The following is a 21,216-nucleotide window of genomic DNA, read 5'->3' as shown; positions in this document are numbered from 1 at the left end:
AGAAAATGAATACAACCAATAGGAATTAGAATCTTATTTCTGATCTTCTTAGGTCAAGGATCACAATAGTGTGGAGACGCTGAATAGTTTGATTTGTTCAAATGCATACTTAAAGGGACACTTAACGGCTTGATTTTTTTTTATACAAAATATTTAGTTGTGAGTAATAAATCATCTTTGCAAAAAACACTCATTTATTTTGGCCCCTTTTCATGTAATTTAGCTCTGAATATTGTGATTTTTTTTGTACTTAGTGCTAGAAATGCAAACTGCAGACTTCTCAAGGCTAACCAACTATATATATGTGCTTAATTTGCTTTAGCAGGTAGCACCTGCAAAACAATGCACTTTATACCAATATAATAACTGTGGTTAGCCTTGCCGTCTTCAGACTCAAGTCTGGATTGTATAAAACAAATCAAAGAAGGCACCACATAGCGTAGTATAGTCTTACACAGCTGGTAGGATGATAATAAATAGAAATTCACTCACATTTGGTGAAGCACATCAAAGTGCTGTACTCGCAGGCCAGATCTTCTAATCTGGCTATTTCACCTCCCGTTTCAGGAACCCAGTTGTAGGTATAAATCTGGTGCGAACTGTTTGACGCTGGATCTAAAGATCCGGTGTGATGCCAGTGAAGTAAATTTGAATTCCTCATTCCAGAAAGGCTTTTCATGCTCTAGAAAAGGGTCACAGGAATGATCTTTAAAAAAAATAAAAGGTAGATCCTATTGCTGTTGTTAAAATCTTTCAGGAACTCCTGCTGTATCATTATAGAGGGCAATGGCTGTAGGGACCACTCGTGAGTGGGAGATTGCACTCCATGCTGCGCATCAAGTCTGGATTGGCTCCTCCAAATAAAACAAGTGTTGGGTGGAGTATCAGATGTTAAAGTGATATGAAACCCAATATTTTTCTTTCATGATTCAGATAGAGGATGCAATTTTAAACAACTTTCTAATTTAAAGGGACAGTCAACACCAGAATGTTTGTTGTTTTAAAAGAAAGATGATCCCTTTATTACCCATTCCCCAGTTTTGCATAACCAACACAGTTATATAAATACACTTTTTACCTCTGTGATTACCTTGTATCTAAGCCTCTGCAGACTGCCCCCTTATTTCAGTTCTTTTGACAGACATGCATTTTAGCCAATCAGTGCTGGCTCCAGGGTAACTTCATGTGCATGATTGCAATGTTATCTATATGAAATACATGAACTAATGCCCTCTAGTGGTTAAAATGCATTCAGATTAGAGGCAGTCTTCAATGTCTAAGAAATTAGCATATGGACCTCCTAGAATTATCTTTCAACTAAGAATACCAAGAGAACAAAGCAAAATTCGTGATAAAAGTAAATTGGAAAGTTGTTTAAAATGACATTCCCTATTTAAATCATGAAAGTTTTTTTTGGACTTGACTGTCCCTTTAATTCTATTATCAATAAAAAAAATCAAAAAAAGAATGTTATCCATTTGCAAGAGTACTAGATGGCAGCACTATTTCCTGTCATGCAGTGTACAGCAGGAGTGAGCACAATGTTATCTATATGGCACACATGAACTAGTGCTGTCTAGCTGTGAAATACAGTCAAAATGCACTGAGATTAGAGATGGTTTTAAAGGGCTTAGTAATTAGAATATGAACCTACCTAGGTTTAGCTTTCAACAGAGAATACCAAGAGAACAAAGAAAATTTGATGATAAAAGTAAATTGGAAAGCTTTTTAAAATTGCATGCCCTATCTAGTCATGAAAGTTTAATTTTGACTAGACTGTCCCATTAAAGACTTCTAGCACAAGAGATTTATACCCACCACCATTACCAATATGCTATCATAATCATTTCTCTTGTAGGATGTATCGAGTCCACTGATTCATCCTTACTTGTGGGATATTCTCCTCCCCTAAAGGAAGTGGCAGAGAGAGCACCCACAGCAGAGCTGCCTATATAGCTCCCCCCTTAGCTCCACCCCCCAGTCATTCTCTCTGCCTGCTTAACTGCTAGGAAGGGCAAAGAAGAGTGTGGTGACAAAAATGTTAGGTTTATATTTTCTCAAGCAAAAGTTTGTTATTTTAAATGGTACCGGTGTGTACTATTTACTCTCTGGCAGAAAAGGGATGAAGATTTCTGCAAGGAGGATGATGATCTTAGCACTTTGTAACTAAGATCCACTGCTGTTCTCACAAGGGCTGAAGAGTACAGGAAAACTTCAGTTGGGGGAACAGTTTGCAGGCTAAACTGCATTAAGGTATGTTCAGTCTATTTTTTTCTAGACAGACTATGTTATTTCTAGAAAGGCTGGCAATATCCCCATGAGGGAAGGGTAAGCTGTATTCAGACACTTGGATAGGAATTTCAGCTTGCATGAAGGGCTCATTAGTTACTGGTGACATTGTTTGGTAAAAACGTTTTTGTTTATTCAGTGAATTATGCAATTATAAGTTTTTTTTGAAGGGACTAAAGGGGTCATTGTGGCTTGTTTTTAAGTTTTCTAACCCACATGGTTAATTTAGAGACACTCTAGTGTTTGTCTGTTAGGCCTCAAAACATTGAGTGAGGTGGGAGGGGCCTATTTTCGGCCTCAGTTGTGCAGTTTCTTTTCCTCTTAGACTTCTAACTGCTTCTCCAGAGGTTCCTGCCGTGTTTGAAGGCTGTAAAAGAAGTTTTTTCCCCCACAAATTGTTCTGAAGGGCAGGTAGGAGCCACAGCAGAGCTGTGGCAAAGTGCTGTAAGTCTTTTTTTTACCGGTTTTGATGTTTTTTGAATCCGGTTTTGCCATTAAGGGGTTAATTGTTTATTTGCATAGCTGTGCAAAGTTACTAAGGCTATATGATACTACTGTAAAAATTTTGTTATGTTTACTGCTTTTTTACACTGTTTTGCAGAATTTGTGCAGCTTTTTTTCTCTTAAAGGCACAGTACCGTTTTATTTCTAAGTGTTATTTACTTTGATTACAGTGTTTTCCAAGCTTGCTTGTTACATTACTAGCCTGTTTAACATGTCTGACACCAAGGAAAATCCTTGTTCAATATGTTTGGAAGCCATTGTGGTACCCCCTCTTAGAATGTATCTTAATTGTACTGATATGTCTATAAACTATAAAGAACATATATTAGCACTTAAAAATAGAGCAATAGATGATTCTCAGTCAGAAGTAAATGAGGGTTCGCCATCTAGCTCTCCCCAAGTGTCACAACCAGTAACGCCCGCACAAGTGACGCCAAGTACCTCTAGCGCGTCGAATTCATTTATTTTACAAGACATGGCCACAGTTATGAATACAACCCTCACAGAGGTTTTATCCGAACTGCCTGGTTTACAAGGAAAGCGGGACAGCTCTGGGTTAAGGAAAAATGCTGAGCAGTCTGACGCTTTAGTAGCCGTATCTGATATGCCCTCACAATGCTCTGAGGTAGGGGTGAGGGATTTGTTATCTGAGGGAGAAATTTCTGATTCAGGAAAGACGCTTCCTCAGACAGATTCTGATATGACGGCCTTTAAATTTAAGCTTGAACATCTCCGCTTATTGCTCAGGGAGGTATTAGCGGCTCTAGATAATTGTGACCCTATAGTGGTCCCAGAGAAATTGTGTAAGATGGATAAATACTTAGAGGTTCCTGTTTAGACTGATGCTTTTTTCCAGTCCCTAAGAGGATTGTGAATATTATTGCTAAGGAGTGGGATAGACCAGGTATTCCGTTCATTCCCCCTCCTGTTTTTAAGAAAATGTTTCCCATATCTGACACAATGCGGGACTCGTGACAGACAGTTCCTAAGGTGAAGGGAGCTATTTCTACTCTGTCTAAGCATACAACTATACCTATTGAAGTCAGTTGTGCTTTCAAAGATCCTATGGATAAAAAATTAGAGGGTCTCCTGAAGAAAATTTTTGTTCATCAAGGTTTTCTTCTTCAACCTATTGCGTGCATTGTTCCTGCAACTACTGCAGCTGCTTTCTGGTTTGAGGCTCTAGAAGAGGCTCTTCAGATGGAGACTCCATTAGAAGAAATTTTGGACAGAATTAAGGCCCTTAAATTGGCTAATTCTTTTATTACAGATGCCGCTTTTCAACTGGCTAAATTAGCGGCAAAGAATTCAGGTTTTGCCATTTCAGCATGCAGGGCGTTATAGCTTAAATCCTGGTCTGCTGATGTGTCATCTAAAACTAAACTTTTGAACATCCCTTTCAAAGGAAAGACCCTATTCGGGCCTGAACTGAAAAAGATTATTTCAGACATCACTGAAGGGAAAGGTCATGCTCTCCCTCAGGATAGATCAAATAAGAGGAGGACCAAACAAAATAATTTTCGTTCCTTTTGGAATTTCAAGAGTGGTCCCGCTTCAGCTTCCTCTGCTGCAAAGCAAGAGGGGAATTTTGCCCAATCCAAGTCAGTCTGGAGACCTAACCAGGCTTGGAACAAGGGTAAACAGGCCAAGAAGCCTGCGGCTGCCTCTAAGACAGCATGAAGGGGTAGCCCCCGATCCAGGACCGGATCTAGTAGGGGGCAGACTCTCTCTCTTCGCTCAGGCTTGGGCAAGAGATGTTCACGATCCCTGGGTTTTAGAAATTGTGTCCCAGGGATATTTTCTGGAATTCAAAGGCTCTCTTCCAAGGGGGACTTTCACATTTCTCGATTGTCTGTAAACAGACAAAGAGAGAGGCGTTCTTACGCTGTGTAGAAGACCTACATACCATGGGGGTGATCCGCCCAGTCCCAAAAGAGGAACAGGGGCTAGGTTTTTACTCATACCTGTTTGTGGTTTCCAAAACAGAGGGAACTTTCAGATCAATCTTGGATCTCAAAATTCTAAACAAGTTCCTCAAAGTTCCATCATTCAAGATGGAGACTATTCAGTCTATTCTACCTCTGATCCAGGAGGGTCAATATATGACCACCGTGGACTTAAAGGATGCGTATCTACACATCCCTATTCACAGAATTTTCACAAGGGTGCTAGGGTCCCTTCTGGCGGTTCTACGACCACGGGGCATAGCAGTGGCGCCTTATCTAGACGACATCTTATTTCAGGCGTCAACTTTCCAGCTATCCGAGTCTCACACGTACATTGTGTTGGCTTTTCTGAGATCTCACGGGTGGACGGTGAACATAAAAAAAAGAGTTCTCTCTTCCCTCTTATAAGAGTTTCCTTCCTAGGGACTCTGATAGACTTGGTAGAAATGAAAATATTTCTGACGGTGGTCAGAAAATCAAAGCTCTTAACCACTTGCCGAGCGCTTCATTCCATTCCTCGGCTATCAGAGGCTCAGTATATGGAGGTAATTGGACTCATGGTAGCGGCAATGGACATAGTTCCTTTTGCCCGCCTACACCTCAGACCACTACAACTATGCATGCTCAAACAGTGGAATGGGGATTATGCAGATTTGTCTCCTCAACTGCATCTGGACCAGGAGACCAGAGATTCTCTTCTCTGGTGGTTGTCTCAGGACCACCTGTCTCAGGGAATGTGTTTCCGCAGGCCAGAGTGGCTCATTGTAACGACAGATGCCAGCCTGCTAGGCTGGGATGCAGTCTGGAACTCCTTGAAAGCACAGGGCTTATGGTCTCGGGAGGAATCCCTTCTCCCGATACATATTCTAGAACTGAGAGTGATATTCAATGCGCTTCAGGCGTGGCCTCAGCTTGCTGCGGCCAAATTCATCAGGTTTCAGTCGGACAACATCACGACTGTAGCTTATATCAATCATCAAGGAGGAACAAGGAGTTCTCTAGCGATGATGGAGGTAACCAAAATAATCCGATGGGCAGAGGATCACTCTTGCCATCTCTCAGCAATCCATATCCCAGGAGTAGAGAACTGGGAGGCGGATTTCCTAGGTCATTAGACTTTTCATCTGGGGGAGTGGGAACTCCATCCGGAGGTATTTGCCCAGCTGATTCAGCTATGGGGCACACCAGAATTGGATCTGATGGTGTCCCGTCAGAATGCCAAACTTTCTCGTTATAGGTCCAGGTCCCGGGATCCCAAGGCTGTACTGATAGATGCTCTAGCAGTGCCTTGGTCCTTCAATCTGGTCTATGTATTTCCTCTCCTTCTACGTCAGGTTGCCAGATTAAAGCAGGAGAGAGCTTCAGTGATTCTGATAGCACCTGCGTGGCCACGTAGGACTTGGTATGCAGACCTAGTGGACATGTCCTCGGTTCTACCATGGACTCTGCAAATGAGGCAGGACCTTCTAATCCAAGGTCTGTTCACGCATCCAAATCTAATTTCTCTGCGTCTGACTGCTTGGAGATTGAACGCCTGATTCTATCAAAGCGTGGTTTCTCTGAGTCGGTCATTGATACCCTGATTCAGGCTAGAAAGCCTGTCACCAGGAAGATCTATCATAAGATTTGGCGCAAATATCTTTATTGGTGTGAATCCAAAGGTTACTCGTGGAGTTTGATTAGGATTTCTAGAATATTGTCTTTTCTCCAAGAAGGTTTGGAGAAGGGATTATCAGCTAGTTCCTTATAAGGACAAATATGTGCTTTGTCTATTCTTCTACACAAACATCTGGCAGATGTCCCAGACGTTCGAGCATTTAGTCAGGCTTTGGTCAGAATCAAGCCTGTATTTAAACCTGTTGCTCCGCCATGGAGCCTAAATTTAGTTCTTAAAGTTCTTCAAGGGGTTCCGTTTGAACCTATGCATTCCATGGATATTAAGCTTCTATCTTGGAAAGTTTTGTTTTTAGTAGCTATCTCTTCGGCTCGAAGAGTTTCTGAGCTATATGCTTTACAGTGTGATTCCCCTTATCTTATTTTCCATGCAGATAAGGTGGTTTTGCATACCAAACCTGGGTTTCTTCCTAAGGTTGTTTCTTATAAGAATATCAATCAAGAGATTGTTGTTCCTTTACTGTGTCCTAATCCTTCTTCAAAGAAGAAACATCTGTTGCACAATCTTGATGTGGCTCATGCTTTAAAGTTCTACTTACAAGCAACTAAAGTTTTCAGTCAAACATCTTCATTGTTTGTTGTTTATTCTGGTAAGCGGAGAGGTCAGAATGCTACGGCTACCTCTTTCCTTTTGGCTGAAAAGCATCATCCGTTTGGCTTATGAGACTGCTGGCCAACAGTCTCCTGAAAGAATTACTGCTCATTCTACTAGAGCTGTGGCTTCCACATGGCTTTTAAAAATGGGGCTTCTGTTGAACAGAGTTGTAATGCGGCACCTTGGTCTTCGCTTCATACTTTTTCCAAATTTGATACTTTTGCTTCTTCGGAGGCTATTTTTGGGAGAAAGGTTCTACAAACAGTGGTGCCTTCCATTTAAGGTCCCTGTCTTGTCCCTCCCTTCATCCGTGTCCTAAAGCTTTGGTATTGGTATCTCACAAGTAAGGATGAATCCGTGGACTCGATACATCCTACAAGAGAAAACATAATTTATGCTTACCTGATAAATTTATTTCTCTTGTGATGTATCGAGTCCATGGCCCGCTCTGTTTATTAAGACAGGCATATATATATTTTTATTTTTAAACTTTCAGTCACCACTGCACCCTATAGTTTCTCCTTTTTCTTCCTAGCCTTTGGTCGAATGACTGGGGGGTGGAGCTAAGGGGGGAGCTATATAGGCAGCTCTGCTCTGGGTGCTCTCTTTGCCACTTCCTGTAGGGGAGGAGAATATCCCACAAGTAAGGATTAATCCGTGGACTCGATACATCACAAGAGAAATACATTTATCAGGTAAGCATAAATTATGTTTTTGAGGGAATATGGCAAATGTAAAGCATCTGAGGTAAAAATATTAGCAACCCTTTACTAACAGCAGTTTATGTCATGATGCCTAATATTAAAGGGACAGTCTACTTGAAAATGTTTTTTTTTATTTTTTAAAGATAGATAATCCCATTATTACCCATTCCTCAATTTTGCATAACCAACACTGTTATATTAATATACTTTTTACCTCTATGATTACATTGTTTCTAAGTCTCTGCAGACTGTCCCCTTATTTCAGGTCTTTTGACAGACTTTCATTTTAGCCATTCAGTGCTGACTCATAAATTACTCTACGGGAGTGAGTGTAATGTTATCTATATGACACACGTGAACTAGCAATGTCTAACTGCGAAAAACTGTCAAAATTCACTGAGATAAGAGGTGGCCTTCAACAGTTTAGAAATAGGTTTGAGCCTACCTAGGTTTGGCTTTCAAAAAAGAATACTAAGAGAACAAAGCAAATTTAATGATAAAAGTAAATTGGAAAGTTGTTTAAAATTGCATGCCCTATCTTAATCATGAAAGTTAAGTTTAGTTTTGATTTGACTTATTTCATCCAATATATATTGTCATACTAACACAGTCTTTCTTTTCGCTTATTGCAGAACCCAAGACAACATTCCCTGCAGGTACTGTATGATCATTAGTATTTTTTTATAAACCCCAATATGCCTGTGATTCTCACTAGTACTGTTTTACATTTACTATAAGATAACAGTACAATCAGAATACTTATTATATCTGTGCTGCGTGTGAGGCTGGCACGTGGGTTTACACTGCATAGCAGGTGACAAATTCTTTTCTACCTGTGCCTTGTGTAAGTCTTGCAGATAAATTTGAGTATAAGGTTTATACACAGCACATTAAACTTTGTCTTTTTTTTCCTCCCAAGGTAAAATTGTTGCCATTATTTTTGGGATATTGGGCATGCTGTTGGGCATTGCGTTAATCACGCTACGTGTTATTCAAATTAAAAGGTAAGTTGGAACAGAGAAGAAAATGAATATATAAATTGCAGAAATATAGATCAATGTAGTCAAAAGTAAAAATCAATGTCATTCATACACAGCCCACAAGTCCTCAAAGGGTAGCACTGGTTTTTACTATAGCTATTTTCTTTGTTTCATCAAAAAGAGAGAACATTACAAAAGGTGTTAGGTTTTCTTTCCTAAGGCATGGAGAGTCCACAAATCATTCTAATTACTATTGGGATATTCACTCCTGGCCAGCAAAAGGCAAAGAGCACCCCAGCAGAGCTGTTAAGTATCATTTCCCTTACCCATAACCCCCAGTCATTCTCTGGTGTCTGAAGATATTTAATCCTTTAATGGGTACTTTTCCCTGCAAGAAACGATTAGGTTCTATGCTGTGTCCATGTCAATCTCTTTAGTAAGAGTAATGGTGGCTTTTAGCAGTTAGAAGGCGGTAAGGTTGTCTTTGCTTTATTTCTAACATTATTGCTTCCCCTATTATAGAAAGCCATGGTTGGTTACTCTGTTCTTTCTTTTTCTACAGGTCTATGGCAGAAGAGAAGGTATCTGCTACACCTTAGAAGTTACTCCCTGCTGGTCAGCAGGAACCACAGGTAAGTGCTTTCCTTCTAGGTTTTGAAGGTACCAGGTACCTTGTGGTTTTTATTTTTGGGACTCCTTTAATTTTCTATATAGAATAAAGGGATGTATATGGGGGCACTGAATTAAAAGAGGCTGACAGTATTTTATGTTTTCTAAAGGCTTGAGAGATATTAGACACTTGAAGTTAGCTCAGTGGTTAGAATCTAATCTTTATTGGGCACTGGGGATAGTTTTTCCGAGTACTGTATTGTTGCACACCATTTTTTGTTGTTGATGGCACAGTTGCATTCAGTTGCGGTCATGTGACCATTCCTCCGCACTTCCGCATCTCGGAGTTCATAGCAGAGTTGATAGTGGGGTGTGTGGACGTCTTTAGTTTCTGTCTATAGTTCATATCTGCTGTGTGGCTATTGTTGTGAGATTTCTAGTGCTCTTTTCGACTGCTGCCTAAACAACTACAGCTACGATCATGGGTGATCCAGGATAGCTAGTGGGAGTGTTCTTCTGGTTCAGGAGGTGGTAAGTCCTCAGCAGAGCTGAGGTACTACAGTGCTGATTTTTTGTTTTATTCAGAGAAGTTTTTTAGAGGGTATATGATTGAAATGGCACAATTTTTATTTTGCTAATTTCTTGTGGGGACCAATTTATTCATAGTTATGGATACTAATAAAGGAAGTGGGTCTTTATAAAAAAAGGCTTATTTTGTTAGGAGGCTAATGGTATTCCTCCTGTGCAGTTTTGCTCCTCTTGCTTAAATACAACTTTATTGTTTAAAGATAAGATTTCTCTCTCAGAGCCTTCTGTCTTTCAGGATAATGTTGTCCTAGCAATGCCTCAGCTGTGGTTTCTCTCAACAACGCTACACTACCCTCAGATGAGGGTTGGGTTGCTAAAGATGGTGTCCACGACTAGGAATGTGTATACATAAAGGTTAATATATAATATTGTGTTACACAAAGAATATATATAAAACCATGTGAAAAAGTACTTAGAAGGTAAAAGATTAAAAACAAAATATATATATGTAGGATGTGATATTAAAATGTATTAAACAAACATTTTATTAACATAAACTGACAGTTAAAAATACAATTAAAAATAGATTCAACAATCTAATGGATTGCCCCATACAATGTCCAAGAAGTTATGTCCTATGTAACATACAAGTGTTTAAGTCCCATACCAAAATGTCCAAAGCAAATGTTCAAGGTTAATATCCAAAAAAAATAAAAATAAAAATGATAATATGTCCAAAGTTGGTGTAAAAATCAAAAAGGTGAAAAAATGTAAAAAATATAAAAAATATATTAAATATTTTTTGAAAAGAGGAAAAAATGAATAAAAATATATAAAAAATATATGAGTTGTGATCAGCAACCCATATGGAAGGAATATAATATATGTGATAGTGAATAATTCTCGTGAGGTGTACACCTAAAAAGTGTGTATAAAAATGTGTGTATATAAAAGGGTGTGGTAAAAAATGTGTCATAAAAAAGGATTCAAAATCCTGGTGAAATAAATAAAGTCCAAATTGCTCCAAAAAAATGTGTATATAATTCCAAGTATTCCAAATGTGAGTGTAGAAAGTGCTGGGTTGATGTTCCTCTTCTTAAAAGGTTATCAAATGTAATGGGATACCCTCCTGTACCTAAAAAAAGTGTACAGAAAATAGACATAGTGCAATAAAATCACTTTAGAATGACAACAACAGTATTCTACTCACCAGATATATTCTGAGCTACAATACCAGTGTATAGCCAACGCGTTTCGGTCCTCAGGGACCTTTCTCAAGACTGGTAGCAGCTGTCTGGCTTCTACACCTTAAGTGTGTTTTGATAGCCAATGGGATGGTTTGTGGAAATTGCGCCTAAAATTCGCGGTATATATTGGAGAATATATATCATGTGTATTTGCCGGTGGAAGTGCCAACTCATTTTGGCATATTGGGGTTATAGTATATTGACTTGGCAATATACTGATATATATTCTTTTGCCAAGTCAATATACTATAACCCCAATATGCCAAAATGAGTTGGCACTTCCACCGGCAAATACACATGATATATATTCTTTCCCCTTTCGGATGTCACGCGCATTAAGCGTGTCACTTCCGGTCTGCAAATAAACGTCACTTCCGGTGGGCCCTAACATCCGGTATAAACATCCGGTGAGCGGACACTAAGGAGAATTGGACAATTTTTGCCTAAAACTCAATGCACTCATTTTTGACATAATAGAAATGGGGGACAATATAATTATCAATTTCTGGAAATTTATTTTAAATGAGAATAAAGAGAAAGAAAGAAGAAAAAAAATAAAATTATTATTGGCGCGAATTTTAGGCGCAATTTCCACAAACCATCCCATTGGCTATCAAAACACACTTAAGGTGTAGAAGCCAGACAGCTGCTACCAGTCTTGAGAAAGGTCCCTGAGGACCGAAACGCGTTGGCTATACACTGGTATTGCAGCTCAGAATATATCTGGTGAGTAGAATACTGTTGTTGTCATTCTAAAGTGATTTTATTGCACTGTGTCTATTTTCTGTACACTTTTTTAGGTACAGGAGGGTATCCCATTACATTTGATAACCTTTTAAGAAGAGGAACATCAACCCAGCACTTTCTACACTCACATTTGGAATACTTGGAATTATATACACATTTTTTTGGAGCAATTTGGACTTTATTTATTTCACCAGGATTTTGAATCCTTTTTTATGACACATTTTTTATGACACATTTTTTACCACACCCTTTTATATACACACATTTTTATACACACTTTTTAGGTGTACACCTCACGAGAATTATTCACTATCACATATATTATATTCCTTCCATATGGGTTGCTGATCACAACTCATATATTTTTTATATATTTTTATTCATTTTTTCCTCTTTTCAAAAAATATTTAATATATTTTTTATATTTTTTACATTTTTTCACCTTTTTGATTTTTACACCAACTTTGGACATATTATCATTTTTATTTTTATTTTTATTTTTTTTGGATATTAACCTTGAACATTTGCTTTGGACATTTTGGTATGGGACTTAAACACTTGTATGTTACATAGGACATAACTTCTTGGACATTGTATGGGGCAATCCATTAGATTGTTGAATCTATTTTTAACTGTATTTTTAACTGTCAGTTTATGTTAATAAAATGTTTGTTTAATACATTTTAATATCACATCCTATATATATATATATATATATATATTTTGTTTTTAATCTTTTACCTTCTAAGTACTTTTTCACATGGTTTTATATATATTCTTTGTGTAACACAATATTATATATTAACCTTTATGTATACACATTCCTAGTCGTGGACACCATCTTTAGCAACCCAACCCTCATCTGAGGGTAGTGTAGCGCTGTATCTTGGCATTTCTTTTTACTCTTAACTTTTGGAGTCTGGTTGGGAGACTCCGCCTATATCAGATATTGCTTGTATGGTATTATTGTGGCGCTGATAGATATACATTCATTTGAACTACGTTTCTCTCAACAACCTCCTGGGGTGTTTATTTACCTGGGGATTTTGCTGCACAGATAACTTCTGCTGTTTCAGCTGCCTTATCAGCTTTTCCGAAAGTTGCTGGTAAGCGCAAAAGGAAATCTAAATATTTGTATAATAAGGGTTCTGCAGCTAAGGCTGCGTTAGGCAGTTTGTCTCAGTTATCTGATGAGGATAATACCTCAGTGGCTTCTGAGGGTGAATTGTCAGATTTTGATACTGTAGTAACTAATTCTGCAGATTCAGAGAAGATTAATTTCAGATTTAGATTAGAACACCTCTGAGTACTTTTAAAGGAGGTTCTTGCTACTTTAGAAGAATCTGACTTGTCTGTCATGGAAAATCCAAAGAGGTCTAGTAAACTTAATAGGGTATATGATGAACCCTCATCTGTGGAAGTGTTTCCAGCTCCAGACTGTATGGCAGATATCATAACTCAGGAATGGGATAAACCAGGGATTCCTTTTTCCCCGTCCCCTGTCTTTAAAAAGATGTTTCCTGCCGCTGACTCTATTCGTGACTCGTGTCGCACAGAGCCTAAGGTAGAGGGAGCTATCTCTACTCTTGCCAAGAGAACTACTATTCCTATTGAGGATAGTTGTTCATTCAAGGATCTCATAGATAAGAAGCTTGAGGCTTTTTTGAAGAAGATGTATATTCATCAGGGATTGCAGTGGCAGCCTGTTGCTAGCATTGCTACAGTTGCGGGGGCAGCATCTTATTGGTGCAATGACTTATCTAATCTTATCTTGGAAGAGACGACTATAGAGGAGATCCAAGGCAGGATCAAGGCTCTAAAGCTAGCCAATACTTTTATTTGTGATGCCAACATGCAAGTTCTTAGGCTGGCAGATAAGATTTCCGGTTTCACTGTTTCAGCTTGCAGAGCTTTGTGGTTAAAATATTTGTCTGCAGATGTCACATCTAAGTCCAATCTTTTATCTTTGCCTTATAAGGGTAATACCTTATTTGGTTCAGGTCTGGCTGAAATAATTTCCGAAATTATAGGTAAAAAGGGAACTTTCCTACCTCAGGATAAAAAGAATAGGCCTAAGGGTCGACAGAGTTCTAATTTTTGTTCCTTTCGTAACTTTAAGGGACAAAAGTCTTTCTCCTCCTCTTCCAAGTCGGAGCACTCTAAGTCTTCTTGGAGGTCCAATCAGCCTTGGAATAAAGGAAAGCAAGCCAAGAAACCTTCCGCTGATTCTAAATCAGCATGAGGGGACCACCCCCAATCCTTTCTTGGATCAAGTGGGGGGCAGACTCTTTTTTTTGGAAGGCTTGGATACACTATGTTCCAGATCCTTGGGCCATAAACATAGTTTCCCACTGTTACAGAATAGGATTTCAATCCTGTCCTCCCAGGGGCAGATTCCTCCTGTCAAGGTCATCTGCGGACCGGTTAAAGAGAGAGGCCTTCTTAAACTGCATAAAGGACCTATTTTCCCTGGGAGTAATTTTTCCAGTTCCTCTAGAGGAACAGGGTCTAGGATTCTATTCAAATCTATTTGTAGTTCCCAAAAAGGAGGGCACTTTCTGTCCCATACTGGACCTGAAGTGTCCTAACCAATTCCTCTGTGTTCCGTCCTTCAAAATGGAGACCATCCGTTCCATTCTTCCTTTGGTACAAGAGGGTCAGTTCATGATGACCATAGATCTGAAGGACGCGTATGTTCATGTTCCCATTCACAGGGATCATTACCAGTATCTGAGGTTTGCATTTCTGGACAAACATTTCCAGTTTGTTGCCCTTCCTTTTGGCCTTGCTACAGCTCCCAGAATTTTCACAATGGTTCTGGGGGCTCTTCTGGCAGTGGTCAGGCCCCAGGGCATTGCTGTGGCGCCTTATCTGGACAACATCTTAGTTCAAGCGCCATCTTTTCATCTAGCAAAATCTCATACAGAGATGTTGTTGTCTACGTTTCCACGGGTAGAAAGTGAATCTGAGAAAGAGTTCCCTTGTTCCAGATACAAGGGTGTGATTCTTATGAACAATTGTAGATTCCCTGTCCATGAAGATTTTTCTGACGGACGTCAGAAAATCCAAACTTCATGCTTCTTGCCTTTCTCTCCAGTCTACTAATCGTCCATCAGTGGCTCAATGCATGGAGGTGATTGGTCTGATGGTTGCCTCCATGGACATCATTCCTTTTGCTTGGTTCCATCTGTGACCTCTGCAACTATGTATGCTCAGTCAATGGAACGGGCCCACTCAGATCTCTCGCAGAGGATAAATCTGGATTCCCCAACAAGAGTCTCTCTCTCTCGTGGATTTCACAGGACCATCTGTCTCAGGGCACATGCTTCCTGAGGCCTTCCTGGGTGACTGTGACCACAGTTTAGGGCTCTTTAAAAACACAGGGCCTGTGGACTCCAGAGTCTTCTCTTCCAATAAACATCTTGGAGCTGAGAGCAATCTTCAATGCCTTAATAGCCTGTCCTCAACTAGCTTTGGTCCGATTTATCAGACTCCAGTTGGACAACATCACCTCTGTGGCTTACATTAACCACCAAGGAGAAACCAGTGGGTGGAGTCTCACGATTGCCATCTCTCTGCAATCCACATACCAGAGGTGGACAACTGGGAAGCAGATTTTCTGAGCAGGCAGACTTTTTATCCGGGAAAGTGGGCTCTCCACCCAGAGGTTTTCACAATGATAACTCTCAGGTGGGGGGTTCTGGAGTTGGATCTGATGGCGTCTCGTCAAAACGCCAAGCTTCCAAAGTACGGTTCAAGATCAAGAGATCCTCAAGCTGTTCTGATAGACAGTCTGGCATTTCCATGAGTAAATAGCTCGCTTCAAGCAGGAGAGAGCATCTTTGATTCTAATAGCTCCTGCATGGTCTCGCAGGATCTGGTGACAATGTCATCTCTTCTGTCTTGGATGTTACCTTTGAGGAAGGCCCTTCTGCTTCAGGGTCCCTTCCTTCATCCAAATCTGGTCTCTCTGAAGCTGACTGCTTGGAGATTGAACATCTAGTTCTGGCTAGATGTAGCTTCTCTGAGAAAGTCATAGATACTATGCTTCAGGCTCGTAAACCAGTTACTCACAGAATTTACCATAAGGTATGGCGTAAATACCTTCATTGGTGTGATTCAAAGGATTTCTCTTGTAACAAAATAAGGGTTCCTCGAATTTTGGTTTTTCTTCAGGAGGGCCTAGAGAAAGGTTTGTCAGTAAGTACTCTGAAGGGTCAGATTACTGCACTGTCTATTCTTTTGCATAAACGTCTGGCAGATCTGCCAGACGTTCAGTCTTTTGTTCAGGCCTTGGTCAGAATCAGGCCTGTGTTTAAACCTGTTGCTCCTCCTTAGAGCCTTAATCTTGTTCTTAAAGTTTTGCAGCAGGATCCGTTTGAGCCAATGTTTTCTGTTGATATTAAGTTAGTATCTTGGAATGTCTTGTTTCTTATTGCTATTTCTTCTGCTTGCAGAGTTTCCGAACTTTCGGCTTTGCAGTGTGATTCTCCTTATCTTATTTTTCATGCTGATAAGGTGGTCCTACGTACTAAGCTGGGGTTTGTCCATAAGGTAGTGTCGAATATTAATCAGGAAATTGTTGTTCCTTCTTTTTGTCCTTATCCTTCAGAAAAGGAACGTCTTTTGCATATCTTGGATGTTGTGTGTCCTCTAAAATTTTATCTTCAAGCAACTAAAAGTTTTTGGCCCTGTTCATTGTTTTTTTCTGGTAAGCATAGGGGTCAGAAGGCCACTTATGAGTCAGCTGGATAGCAGCCTCCTGAGAGAATTACGGCTCATTCCACTAGAGCGGTTTCATCTTCATGGGCTTTCAAAAATGAAGCTTCGATGGAGCACATTTGCAAGGCGGCCACATGGTCCTCAATTCCTACTTTTTCCAAATTCGATAAATTTGATACTTTTGCCGAGGCTTCTTTTGGGAGAAAGGTTCTTCAAACTGTGGTGCCTTCTGTTTAGGTCCGCCTGTCTTGTTCTCCCTGCCTTTCATTCTGTGTCCTCTAGCTTGGGTATTGGTTCACACTAGTAATTATAATAATTCGTGGACTCTCCATGCCTTAGGAAAGAAAAGAAAATGTATGCTTACCTGATAAATTTCTTTCTTTCCAGACATGGAGAGTCCACGAGTAAGGGGCTGTGACCCTTAAACGTTGCTGTTTTTACACCAATAAATTGCTAAAAGATTACTTGGAGTGCTCAGGACTTCCTTTAACTTATGTGTATTGTTTGGGAACTCTGCAGTGTTCTCTAGACCTACGTGCACCCCTCCATTGTATTGCTGTACCCGCTTACATCTTACAGCCCTTGTCTATGTTCAAGCAGCAGTTTTTTAGTTAAAACTTCAGGCACCGCTATACCTTTGTGTTATCTTCTTTTTCCATTTTCCTTCGGTCGAATGACTGGAGGTTATGGGTAAGGGAAGTGATACTTAACAGCTCTGCTGGGGTGCTCTTTGCCTCCTCCTGCTGGCCAGGAGTGAATATCCCACTAGTAATTAGAATGATTCATGGTCTATCCATGCCTGGAAAGAAAGACATTTATCAGGTAAGCATACATTTTTTAAAAAATTTTTTATTTTTGTTCTCCTAAAAAAAGGTTGTTTTTTTATGTCAGGCTTTCAGAGGCATGTCCATATCAGCAAGTTACCATTAACATGACATACACAACTGCTATTGCTATTTTAGTTTCATTTTAAACAAAAGTTACTTAATATATGTTTATGCAAAAAAAATTGTCACCCGTTTTAAATGCTGTTTTCATGATATTTTTTTTTGAGTAAAGTGTCCCCTTAAATAGTGTATATGTGCAAAGAGAGAATGCAGTAAGGGGAAAACAGGAACCTCCCAACTGTCCCTATTTGAGAAGGACAGTCCTTAATTCTGTCTCTGTCTGTCAGACAACCATTTAACTCTTTTTGCAAAATTTCCCTTAGACACGCCCAGATACACCTACAAACCACCTGGACACACCTATACTACCACCCAATATCCCACACTTGTACACATCCCCTTCCAGCATGGCCACGCCCACAAAACAGCAACTCCCCCCTCTTAAACATCCAGAGTCCCTAATTCATAGCCGCAGATGTTGGGAGTTATAGTAATGTATGGGAAAACAGAATTTTTGATGGGGGGTTGTTAATAAATGGGGCATCTTTTTTTTTTTTTGCTCTAGCAGAGAGGCTGGGGAAGATAAGGAATATATAATTAAAGGGACATTCCAGTCAAAATGTAAATGCACATAGATGAATTGCATCTTTGAAAAGAAACATATTTGCAGTATACATGTATTGGCAAAAATGCTTCTAGTGAAAGTTGTCACTAGTTTTGTGTTAACATTTTCCTCTGCACCTGCATGTGAAGCATAGCTAGATATTGTCACTGCACCCACATTTTATTTACTGCAGCTGCTCAGAGCACCAGTGGGGCTTGGATCATGTCAGTAATTAACAAACTGAGTCATTACCAGATGGTACAAGCAACTTAGGCTCTCTGAGCAACTGCTGTGTTTAAAATGCAGGTGCACGGAGCATACTTAAATACACATTTTAAACAGTTAGAGATTATATTAGAATAATTTTTGCTAGTACATGTAAATTACAGAAATGCTTCTATTCAAAACTGAAATGCATCCATGTGGATGCTAATTTTGGCTGTATTGTCCCTTTAATGTGCAACTTCAGTCTGACAATGCAGGTTAAAAAAATATAGGCTGTGACAAATATAAGAGCACATTACAGTGATTTTCTAAAAGTTAGAATTATGTTTTATGAAATATATTTGTGCTGAAAAATACTTTTGTGTTTTAGCTTGAGGGACGTCACTATCATCAATGCTCTGTGATTTTCCTTATAAGCTAATGAGCAGTCTGGTTAATTTAAAGGGACAGTCAAGTCCAAAATAAACTTTAAACAACTTTCCAAATTAGTTTTATCACCAATTTTGCTTTATTCTCTTGGTATTCTTAGTTGAAAGCTAAACCTAGGAGGTTCATATGCAAAATTTTTAGACCTTGAAGGCCGCTTCTAACCTGAATGTATTTTGACAGTTTTTCACCACTAGAGGGCATTAGTTCATGTGTTTCATATAGATAACATTGAGCTACCAGACGTCAAGTTAGGAGTGAGCACTGATTGGCTAAAATGCAAGTCTTTCAAAAGAACTGAAATAAGGGGGCAGTTTGCAGAGGCTTAGATACAAGGTAATCACAGAGGTAAAACATGTATTATTATTATAACTGTGTTGGTTATGCAAATTTAGGGAATGGGCAATAAAGGGATTATCTATCTTTTTAAACAACATTTTAGTGTTGACTGTACCTTTAAAATGAGTCTAAGTTTACTATAAAAAAAGTATTTAGCATGCATAAATAGTGCTTTCACATAAATGTTAAAAATAAAAGCATCCTTGATTACCTGGCACCTAAAGGGTTTACATAAAACATTTAAAAGTTGTATTTAATGTTTATTTCAGGAAAAACAAGAAGGAGATGGGAGAGAAGCCAAATGATGTTGTCCTCAAATCCCCATCCAGCCCTGTTGAGATACCAGATGAGAAGCCCTCACAACCTTAGAGCCTATCAGAGTCTTCTCTTTTTCTATGAGATGAAGTGTGCACTCATAGACTGAAGCTATGTCCCTACAACTGTCAAACACATGCTGCCTTCATGCACCTAAGTGAATTTTGTACCATGACTGTTAAATGTGAATGATCAGGACGTCAGCAGATGCATTATAATAAGGATGTCCTGTTGATAGATTGCTGTGGAATGCAGGAAAGTCAGGAACTTATGGTTTCCTCATTTTCACAAATCAGACTGCAACTTGTTCACAGCTGAATCACCTTGACAATTATGAAAAATCAGCTGCCTACGGGGTCATGATGTCTAAATACAATGTGACACTGTAAAATAATGAAATATTCTACAAGTTTTTTGTTGTACAATATAAGGTCACGCTTCATTACCTGATCAACAGGATAGTAGTGTCTCTCTGGATAACTGAAATACGTCTGCCCTCTAGTGTGCATGAGCTATTTTAATACTTCATATTCCATAACTGGAGTTAAAGTGAAAACATCTCAAACTGTGAAAACAAAGCTTGAACAAGCAAGGTCACTTTAAACCTCATATAAAGCTTCCTACATTTGGCGTTTGTATTTTTTTCCTTTAGTTCAGTGACTTCTGATTTCAAAAGACACGGACAACTGAAAGTTTAAGAACACACCATCACCACATCTTTCTAATACAGGCCAAGTATGAAGGAAGAACAGCGCAAACATCCACCTGAAGTTTCTTTGTGTGACGGGAAAGACTGAACTGGCTACTAACCAGAGGGGAAGTGGGGAGTTGGAGATGCAAATGTCCTCCATAAAATACTTGCTGTATCATGAGTGATCCAGGGAAAGTGGTAGGTGGGTCATGATCAGATCTAGAACAGGTCACATGGCCCTACAGCTCCTTTAAAGCCCTCAATATAAGTTGTATGCCCATATAAGACTTCAAATTGCTCTGAAACCCCTGTTGGCCATATCTCATCCAAAGTGTCCATTTCTTTTAAATTTTTATTTTACTGGACAGTCTGAATAAATTCTGACCTAACAGCCTTAGGAATAATGTGGGTTCACACAAGAAGTGTGTGTATTTTTATTAACCTAGCTTGCATTTGACCCATCCTCTTTAATATCAGCTACACTTGTGTGTCGGTTATTATTAGGCCATCATTATATATAAAGGTGAAATAAAACTGTTTTCACAAGCTACAAAAAAGACAACACTGCTATACCTTACAATGACAGACAATATGGTGGTGAGATGTAATACTGCTGAAGCCAGGAAAAAAAATAATCCTATAGTGATGTGAATGTTTCTAAATGAACTTTTAAGCCGGACACATTTTATGACTTTTATACATTTTGTGTAACGTTATATTTTTAAATACAGTTATAGCTTGATGTTTGGTAGTCTCTGTGTGTCTACAAATCTTTGTAAATAAATGTGTTTTATAATGACTAAATGTTGATTTTTTACACACACACAGCATAATTTATGTAAGAACTTACCTGATAAATGTATTTAGTTCATAGTGGCAAGAGTCCATGAGTCCCCTACCAGGAGGGGCAAAGTTTCCCAAAACTCAAAATGCCTATAAATACACCTCCCACCTAACACATACCTTAGTTTAACGTGTAGCCAAGAAGTGAGGTATAAAAGAAGGAGTAAAAAGCATCAAAAAAGAGGAACTAGAAAAAATAAAGTGCTTTATACAAAAAATCATAAGCACCAAAAATAAGGTGGGTCTCATGGACTCTTGTTATTATGAAATAAATGAATTGACAAGAGTCCATGAGCTAGCGATATATGGGATATACAATCCTACCAGGAGGGGCAAAGTTT

General features: G+C 39.1%; 1 protein-coding gene across 1 annotated transcript in view; it reads left to right on the top strand.

Annotated features, from left to right (window-relative positions):
• The window catches only part of CA14 (carbonic anhydrase 14), a 249,006-nt gene extending 228,170 nt beyond the window's left edge, over positions 1-20,836 (top strand). The window contains exons 9-11 of the mRNA XM_053705182.1: positions 8,345-8,368; positions 8,632-8,716; positions 19,296-20,836. Of these exons, the coding sequence (XP_053561157.1) occupies positions 8,345-8,368; positions 8,632-8,716; positions 19,296-19,395 (209 nt within the window). The 3' untranslated portion in view covers positions 19,396-20,836. The remainder of the gene's footprint in view (positions 1-8,344; positions 8,369-8,631; positions 8,717-19,295) is intronic.
• Positions 20,837-21,216: the final 380 nt, after the last annotated feature.

This window comes from Bombina bombina, chromosome 1 (assembly GCF_027579735.1).
Source record: "Bombina bombina isolate aBomBom1 chromosome 1, aBomBom1.pri, whole genome shotgun sequence".
NCBI classification, from domain to species: domain Eukaryota; kingdom Metazoa; phylum Chordata; class Amphibia; order Anura; family Bombinatoridae; genus Bombina; species Bombina bombina.
This window is presented reverse-complemented; position numbering and strand designations above follow the sequence as displayed.